The sequence below is a fragment of the Rhinichthys klamathensis genome, unplaced genomic scaffold (genome assembly GCF_029890125.1).
Source record: "Rhinichthys klamathensis goyatoka isolate OS25496 unplaced genomic scaffold, OSU_Roscu_1.1 h1tg000244l_1, whole genome shotgun sequence".
Classification (NCBI taxonomy): Eukaryota; Metazoa; Chordata; class Actinopteri; order Cypriniformes; family Leuciscidae; genus Rhinichthys; species Rhinichthys klamathensis.
In genome coordinates, this window is record NW_026606766.1 from 1,935,067 (window position 1) to 1,945,041 (window position 9,975).

The following is a 9,975-nucleotide window of genomic DNA, read 5'->3' on the forward strand; positions in this document are numbered from 1 at the left end:
TGAAACTTTGAGTAATCTCATCTACAGAGTCAATGAAGTATCTTTTAAAGGCTTCAGCCAGTTCAAAGGGATCCTCAGATATTTTACCATGTAGCTTTAACTGTAGTTGCTTTGATGATCCACTGTTATTTACACCAATTAATTTCTTAATATGCTCCCAGATTTGTGTAGTATTACCTCTAGACTCATAAATAATAATAATAAAAAAGTTTGCTTTAGCCTTTCTTAATTCTCGAGTGACCCTATTACGTAACATTATAAACTTTTGTCTATCAATTGGCAACTTAAACTTAAGAAAATCTTTTAATACATGATCTCGGTCCTTCATCAGTTTCAGTAAGTCTGTATTCAACCATGGTAGACAGTTCTTTTTACTTTTTTTCGTACCTTGGGATGTTTTTGTAAACTCTTGTGCTATACTTTGAATTGTGTTTATAAATCTCTCACTATCTTCCTCTACATTCCTCCCAGCTATAATTTCATTCCAGTTTATTTTATTTATAGTCATTTGGAAATTCTCAACTTCACTTTTAGGAATTCTAGAATGCTGAGAATGATATTTATTTGTCTTAAATCTATTATTTGTAAGCTTTCTTGAGAATAAAATTAGGTTATGGTCAGTTAATCCAGTAATGAGGTTATATGTTTTCTCAACTCTTTCTGGCCTGTTGGTGAAAAGTAAATCAATTTGCGTCTGTGAGGAAGCGGTTAATCTAGTAGGACCTTTAATTAATTGTGTAAAGTCCATATTATCTGTAATTCTTTTTAAGGAATTCCTGTTTCTCTTGTCATCCCAATTTATATTAAAATCACCTAAGAGTAAAACTTCTTGTTTTGAATGACATTCTTTGAGTAACCTTTTAAATTCATCATAGAAGGTATTGGTAGAAGAAGGTGGACGATAGAGTAAAAACATAGCAAAAGACATTTGTGAAGAAAGAGTAATAGTTAATCCAATACATTCCAGATTTACATTAGATAGTTGAATCTGGGTGCAGTGAATATTATTCTTCAGGTAAACCATGACTCCACCACCTCTTCCCTTAACTCTATCTCGTCTAAATAAATTATATCCGGGTATATTCAAAGCTGCCGATGGTGAGTTCTTATTTAACCATGTTTCTGAAAGACATAGATAGTCTAGATTGGAGTCACATAACAAATGTTTGACTTGTTCAATTTTAGACATTACACTACGGATATTTAAATGCCCTCCTAATAGTCCCCTGGGTTTCTTTTGGGGATCCCAGATTACTCTAGAATGATTAACTGTTTTAAAAAGTTTAAAACTGCGATGTTTTTTAAAAACGGGGTTTACAGGAATAGGTCCATGGATGTCTTTACAGTTACTACCGGTATGGTTGTTTCCTTGATGGATTTGTTCTCCCCGGGTGCAAGTTCGCCGTTTAGAGTAAAGAAAGAATAAAATAAAATAAAAAATCAAGGAACTCTCTGATGCAGCCAAAGGAAGCATCCCTCTCACAAGTTGGCTGAAAAGAGAGAATAAAATGCAGGTACTGTTAAATTAAATTTAAAAAAAATGTAGTGCCCTTTTTGGTCCCTCCGCCCCTGAGGAGGTCTGTGCACACCACTGATTAGGAGTGAATATCCAAATCAGTGAGTTTTGTCTTTATTTGTTGATTAAAAATGAACTACTGTTGCTTTCATTGTGTAATTGCCTCAGTATGTGTGATGCAAATAACACTGCCCTTATGACCCAGCTAACTTGGCTAACGTTCGGGCGAGGTTCTCTCCAAGTTATGGACAAACGTTCTTCCAGTCACGCAAATAGAGCGTTCGTTCAGAGTTATGTGGGCTTTAATAACGTTCTCACAATGTTAGCACAAAAAAAGTTATACCAGTAATTGTTCATGGAAGTTTTTTTTCTGAAACATTTAGACGTTTGACTAACGTTTTTTTATGTTAATACTTGTTTCAGAATGTTCGCTTAATGTTATTATAACCAAGAAAATTTTCAGAAATAAGGTTTTCATAACTATTACACGAGAGTAGATGTTAAACCTCATGCTGATTTGTACTCGGCTTTCGCCAAGATAAGCACAAGCTAAGACGTAGCTTTACAGTAACCTATGCTTCTCTCTCTCCATCTCTCCATCCATTTACGCTTCTTTCCATATGGTGATGTGAATCTCCTTCTGTCCGGCGTTAACGGCTGCAGTGTACTTGGCGCGTCAGTACACACAACGGCTGCAACTACAGTGTGGTCTCCCCAGTGGACCAGCACGACAACCGTCTGGATTGAGCCGAGTAGGGGACATCTCTAGGGTCTTCAAGTGGGCACCTTCCGTCCTCAGTGTTTCGTCGACTAGCCCACGACACATCAAGAGGGCTCGACAGTGACTCTGGCGTCCCAGAGTCCCCCCCCTCCGTCCCCCACCCAACTCAGCCCAGCTTACTGACCTCTACCTCCCTCCTGCTGCTGAGACCTAACCACAATCTCACAATCTCTCCGCAACCCGACCATACACGCCAACCCGTTTGACTAAGGCTGTCGAGCCCCACTGGTGCGTTAATATGCAGTTTCAGTGTCAACGGTTCCGTATGGCATACTACCTACCGCAAAACACAATATCTGCCCAACCACCCGTCATTCACGCAATATCCACAGGAACGGAATGACTGTAAATACTATACAACCTATACAAATAAACCAACAGACTCTTCAAGTTTTCAAGAACTCTACGAAACCGTAGCGTGGCGGCCTGTACACAGCCAGCTAGAATCTCTCCGTCTCAACCACAGCCAGTTGCTGCTCCTCTCTGCTGCTTCAGATCAGTTCTTTACTGTGCGACGCAACTCTTGGCCGCTGAATCCGACGTCTCTGAGGAACCGGGTTGTAGAGTGTGCCACAAAACCTCGACAACCCACTTCCACTGGATAAACCTGGACTCTCCATCCTCGCTGTTCTGCTTCAGTGGCCAGATGAGCATACCGCAGTTTCTTCCTCTCATATGCCTCATCTACCGCATCCTCCCATGGCACTGTTAACTCTATCAGTTGAACAATGCGTGCTGATCCAGACCACAAAACAATATCTGGTCGTAGGTTAGTGGTGGCAATCTCAGGTGGAAAAATAAGCCGTTGATCAAGATCAGCATCTTCCAGTCCCTAGCAGCTTCCAGTTGTCCTGGGCGAGAATTGGTTTTAACACCTTTTCTTGGTGGTTGCTCGCCTGGGCGGAGGAATATTGTCTTCTGCGTGTAATGTTTTGCTAGAACAGGCGGCAACTTATTGGTCATGTTACGCTTGCCTTCCAGTGCTAAAGCCAAACATCGCAGTACTTGGTCATGGCGCCAAGTAAACCGACCTTGGCTAAGAGCCACCTTACATCCGGTCAAAATGTGCCTTAATGTGGCAGGTGTTGAACACAAAGGACAAGAGGGATCCTCTCCTACCCAGAGGTTTAGGTTCGGCGGTGATGGGAGAACATCATATGTTGACCTGATAAGGAAACTGATCCTACTCTCTTCCATTGACCAAAGGTCTTGCCAGCCCATCTTGCGTTGTTCCACACTCTCCCATCTCATCCACTCTCCCTGCTTGGCCTGGGAAATGGCCTTTATACACCTCATCCTCTCCTCCTGCTTTCGCACCTCGTTGACTACCAGCTTCCTCCTTTGAGCTGGGCCTGCCATTTAGGAGGAGCTAAACTGAGCCCAAAACCCCCTCTTCCATGCTGTACCTGTCCCACGATATCCCCAATTTGAAGGGCAGCCTTTGGCTCTACCACCGATTTCTTTGCTGACCACTTCCTACCAGTTTTTAACACAGGTGCTGCGTCCCTTACACATTTGTAGCGTGACTCTTCATAGGAATGTTAGCAAAACATTCATATTTTTGTTAGCTAGGTACATTAGTGTGTGTCTCAGAAGTGAATCGTACATGCATCATTCTCAAGGAATGCATGGACTGACACAAATGTTTACCTTGAATCCAATTCAACTCGCTTTTTAAAATGATCGAGATAATGGGATACTACATGTCTTGCAGGTGAAAGGTCTTTCTGCTGGCCAAAATTCAATCAAGTACTAAGCACTACATACTGCCTCTCAAAACGTAGGGTAATTCTGACTTTCTCTGCTCTTGAAAGAGTGTTCTCCTCCAGGTGACCAGTCCAGCATTATCAGCAAGCAGCGGAGAGGAAGGGTTAAAGGTCAAACAGCTTTAAAAGGTTGGGAGATTTTCAAGAGTCAGCAGATCTTACAGCATTGTCTTCAACCGTTTGGAAAGGATAGACTGTGCTAAGCATTTTGTATTGAACAACATTGCTGTTGTGTAAAGAGGTCTGTGTTTGAGTGTGTGTGTGTTCCCAGCATGCATTGCGACATGCATAAATGATACAGGTAATGTTGAGGTTGAGGATTTGTTTCTCACTAAAAAAAACAGCCGACAACAGTTTTGCAAGTTGGCTAAATAACAAATTACTGACGACATTTTGAGATTAAAAAAACCTATTCATGTTGCCTTGATTTTTATTATTGCAGTGCAAAATAAAACATTTCAGTATTTTGATGCGTTTCTTTGGCCAGAAGATTCCATAATAATATTAATATTATGCATTAGTTAACAAGTTCCATAAAACATAGCTTCATGTTATTTGTTGCCCTGTTTTGTACTAGATTAATACAGCATGTCTTTATTAAAGACATCACGCATCAGTGTTTGAGGTTTGCTATGCATCCATGAGAGATAGAGCTTATAGTTATAGCTGAGCTTATTTGTTATTAAATGACAAGATGCAAAATGTCTTCAAATAATTCAAAAATGTAGTCTATTTTCAACTTCACCTTTCATTCTAAAATGCCTCGACCTGTTTTCCAGATGTATAAAGGACAATCTTCAATGATTTGGCGACATCTTGAGGTGATGAAACAGCATCGGTCAACACATTTACATAATTGCACAAGTTAATATAAAGTTGTAAGAAAAGGCTGTGGGATTTGAGGAAGTGTCCTAAAATCCTAAATTTAATCAAAAATATACTGAGGTCATTGCATTAAACAGATTCACCGACTGCATGCAAGAGGCATAAAACCTTTTAATTTCTTCCAGAAACACACGTTTCACATTTATTCCTTGTTTCTGCACAATATTTGCTTCTTAGCGCTTTTTTTTTAGCACATGGCGCTTTTGAGCGCGTCTCTCAGTGGCAGCGGGGGTCTGTAGAGTTGAAGAAGACTCCACCGGAAGCTTTTGTTGCTCAAAACTTTCACCAGGGACCAAAACTTCATCCACGAACCGCTGCATCTCCATAACCCTGTTCATCTGTTCTTTCATTCTTTGATTTTTCTTTTTGTTCTGCAAAAATAAAACCAACAACATATTATTATATGATGTTTTTTTCCCCAACTGCTAACATCCTTTTGTCCAATCTGTAGTCACATTTTCAAAACTCTAAACTCTGTCTGGCCGCCTTGGTCAGTGTGCTCCCTTACCTCTGCTCCATTGGTGATCATTAAAGACTTCTATCAAAAACATTTGAAGGAAAAAATCTTTATTCTTCCAAACTTTTGATAAGTAGTATAGTGTACACATGTAAACTCCTACATACATTTGTATATTTGTGTAATCTGTATTTTTGTAATCTGTGATTTATTTATATTTGAATTGCACTGCATATTTTAGGTTAATGCAATAATTATGATTTTGTAAACCAAGACATTTACTCGAACTCTTATTATATTTAAAAAAAAATATTCTCTTTTTCTTCTTTTTTGTATTTTACCTTTGCTCTAGCTTGTTGACTAATTCTAGTTTTTACTAAACCCATGAATCACTATGGCAAATTGTGATGTTCCTCATTTGTAAGTCATTTTGGATAACAGCATCTGCCAAATGAATAAATAGAAACATAATCAAATCAGTACCTGCTGTTTAATTTGATGGACATTAACCTCGTAGTCACGTCTCGCCTCATCGTCAAGATCAGCGTAGTGCTTTTCCATGTGAAACATTTCATTCTCCAAATCCACACTCTCCTGCTGGTGCTGTGAAATAATCTGCTCCCTGGAATTGAAAAGAAATAACATACAGATGATGCTACATCGGCTCAATCCTTCGCAGTGCATTTTCATGTCCCCATATAGATCTTTTTGTTTAGAATATTATACCATTTTTTGTGTGAAATCCTGTTCATGACATCACTTTTGGTGGGAAAACATTATTGTTAGTAATGCTCTTGTGAATTTAGCAGTGTTTTATGGTATTAATTGGAGTTTCTTGTATTAAATTTCATAAATCCTTATGATAATATCAATATTTCAATAGATAATCAGAAAAATATACAAATTCAACAACAAAATTGAAATGAACTTCAAGCTGACACCCTCGAGTTTACTTCTTTTTTAGAGCTGGGTTCAATCCCGTTGTTAAACTTGTGGTTAAAGTTTATTATGATAGTCCACTTTAGACATTCTACTATCTCTAATTAATTTGCACTACATTTCAAATAACTCTCTCTCATAGACTATTAGGGTTAGTACAATATGTTAACATGTACTTGCAAAGTTACTCTAACTGCGTCTAACTATGGTTGCAGTCAACTTGCTCTCGAATGTTGAACATTCACAGACTGGTTTTGACCGTTCCAGTATGGCGGACGGCTTACGTATAGTGGCCCACTGAAATGGCCGCTAATGGGGCATTTATGTATATCTGTGAAGCAGACAGTCTACTCTAATGACTGCTAGTTGACATAGTTGCAAAGATACTTACATTTATAGTATATAGAATGTTTAAAGCGGACTATTAAAATAAAAGTGTTACCTAACCTTCTTGTCATTGCATAAATAATAAAGATATAATTAAAAAGTGCCCAAGCTTGACCTGAATTTATTTCTGAAAGTTTGGTATACCATTTTATATGAATTTGTTTCTTTACAACCAAAGCATTGTCATTTTCTAAAGTTAAAAGGTATATCCTAAAAGGAATGACCCGATTTAAATAGTCAGGAACTGGCAAACTGGCCAAATTCACTCCCTTGAAAACAAAACACTACCTTTTGTGTGATTGTTTGTGTGTTTACCTCTCAGTATTATACTCTGAGCTAAGTTCTCCGACACTGGTGTTGAAGTTGGACGCTAGTTCTGCCAGCCGACTCTTATGAAGCTTTAACAGACAGTCCACGTTCTGCAGATGAGAACTGCGCGCCAGCTCTGACCGCTGCGCCCTCTCAGACAGATCATCCACCAAACTCTGTAAAAAACACACACACACACACACACACACACACACACACACACGTTTGTTACTCCCAGACTCTGTAATGAAAGCTATAGAATTTAAAACTGAGAGTCAAGTCTATATATTATATACAGTCACCTTAATGATTTTGTCTTTGCAGTCGAGGACTTTCTCAAAGCTCTGGCTGAGGACTGAGATGTCATCGCGTAGCTCTGCTGTCTCGGCCTGTGTTGAAATAGCACGCCACTGCTGCCGCAGCTTGGCCACATTACGAGAGGTTTTCTTCTCCTCTTTCTGCAGTTTATCCTAAAAAACAAATCATTTCCAGTGCAGAACTCCATTGCCTGAGTTTTGTTTTTACAATAGCCAGGACCCATTTCTCAATAGCTCACTTTTTTAAAACTCTTCACACAGTGTGCAGTGAGCACAACAGCAGTCTATGTGGGCTACACTTTGGATCATTTATCATTGCTTTGACACAAAATGCATTCGATGATTAGGCTACATCTTTTAATTTGCATGTTTATATACTCTTTTCAAAACTGTTGAAAACATAATACACAAATGAATAAGATAAGACAGTATTTTGCTATATTTCTACATTAATGCCATATTGGAATATATTCAGAATCGAAATAATGACCTACTATCAAAACAATTAGATGTAGCTGAACACCTACACAGGTGTTAGTCTTTCAGTTTCATTACCATCTATTCTAGACAAAAGAGACTAAATGTAAACATTGACCATGTCACATAAACTGCAGTGAATTCTAAACAGTAGAGAGAGTCATTCATGTTTTGTAAAGAAATTTTACAATGGAAACCCATGTATGATGCTTCCGGTTGTTAGTGTTTTTAGGTTGTTGTGGTATGAGTGACAAAGTGAGTTTGTTGGGTAAAAACCTTTGCTAGTGTTCTGGAAGAATGGTTTGATTTGAAACATGAATGACGTGTTAATTTGCATTTCGAATGTGAAATTTACTGTTGGACCAACTTGAAAGTTGGTTAACTGTGTGAAGAGTTTCGAAAAAGTGACCTAAGTATTAAGAAATGTGTCCTATAGCAATTAAAAAACTGTAGAAGTACTAAGAAGTAAATAACTGTTGTGAAAAAAGAAAAAAGTTCAGATTTTTATGCAATGCACCAAAAACCGTGAACACGTATAATAATAAATTAAAAAATAACTTTTTTGATGATCTGATGGGTATTCATAGAGACATATTTTATGCATAAACTTTTATTTACAAAATTAGATTTTAGGACAAACCAAAGACCTGTGAATTGTACTTAAAATCTTTCATTTAGCTATATTTATTAAATATTATCGTAATTCGTACAAAAGAATTTATTTATTGCAATGACCAAGGCTTTTTGGCTAAATTATTTTAAATAAAAATAAAATAAATGAATAAATTGGACTTCTAGGACTTAAAAAGGGTCCAGTGGGGTTCAATACAGAACCCTAGTGTTCCTGATTCCATTTTCAAGAACGCTTTGGTTCTATATAAGGAGAAATGTCTTAAATGATTGCATACTTTTGTGTTAAAAAAATTTCTAGTGATAAAGTATGTTTACATGCTGTAAAATTCCATCAAAATAAATAATATATAAAATCAAAATTACTGAATTAAAACTAAATCCATAAAATGATCCCATGATGGGAACCGCTGGTTCTACAGATATGAAACGCCCGACAGAACATTTGCCTGACATAACGTTACATTTTCTGTATATGACAATCTGCCTTGAAACGATGTATTGTTGAAAAGCACTATACAAATATATAGACACGACTCAGCGATTTCTAAATCTAAAATGTTTACTCCAGCTCATATATAATATGTCAGCTGCTTGTCACACCTTGAGGAAGTGGGTGAGCATGTCCTCTCTTCTCTTGGCAATATCCTCCTCAGCTTGAGCCTTTTGCTGCATGTTCAGAAGTCTCTCCTCCTCAGTCATCCCGGCACGTTTTCCACCTCCTTTCTTCCCTGCTTTTTTAGACATGTTTGCTGACTGTGGATCACAGATTCAAAAGTCCTCAAAAGAGAAGATGTATTTTATTACACAAAATCAGAACTGGCTTGTCAATACAGACAGACAGACAGACAGACAGACAAACAAACAGACAGATAGACAGACAGATAGACAGACAGACAGACAGACAGACAGACAGACATGCAGAGCTTCGTTAACCCTCTGGGCTTCTTCGTTTAGGAGTTACACTTAGCTTCCTCCCGGTCAAAAAAGACTGAAGCCTTAAAATTTAACGTTTCCCCCCCCCCCCCCCCAATCAAATATATTCTTGTTCAATAATATTTTTTAATTATTATTTAGAATTTTTTAAGATTTTTATGATACTTTGCATTAATTATATAATTATATAATTTTTATGAGCTATTTTTTCCATTACAATTAATATAATATATATTTTTTTTATTATTTAAAAAAAATCCAATAAATGCAGCATTTCTCATCAAAATAGAGTGCAGGCAAAAAAAAAAAATCAAGTGAGAAGAGCGCCATCCAGTGGCTTTAAAAATATATAAAAGTGTGAAATGTCCTGTAACGCCTGTAGGCTGCCTATATAAATACATAGAAAGGCTTTTTGATTCCTATTGTTGTTTTAGACATGATTTCTCTTATTCGTTTTTTTCTATTTAAATATATATTTAGATATTCTAAAAGACTTTTTTTTTTTAAATTACATTTTTCTTAGATAAGTATCAGGTTTTGAATTATGATTACAATAGAAAGCGAACACAATGCAA

General features: G+C 37.4%; 1 protein-coding gene across 1 annotated transcript in view; it reads right to left on the bottom strand.

Annotated features, from left to right (window-relative positions):
• The window catches only part of LOC130100552 (dynein regulatory complex subunit 2-like), a 220,868-nt gene extending 211,580 nt beyond the window's left edge, over nt 1-9,288 (bottom strand). Inside the window, exons 1-4 of the mRNA XM_056266034.1 lie at nt 9,068-9,288; nt 7,343-7,510; nt 7,047-7,216; nt 5,889-6,027 (exon numbers count right to left, since the gene is read on the bottom strand). Of these exons, the coding sequence (XP_056122009.1) occupies nt 5,889-6,027; nt 7,047-7,216; nt 7,343-7,510; nt 9,068-9,211 (621 nt within the window). The 5' untranslated portion in view covers nt 9,212-9,288. The remainder of the gene's footprint in view (nt 1-5,888; nt 6,028-7,046; nt 7,217-7,342; nt 7,511-9,067) is intronic.
• Between the last annotated feature and the right edge of the window lie 687 nt (nt 9,289-9,975).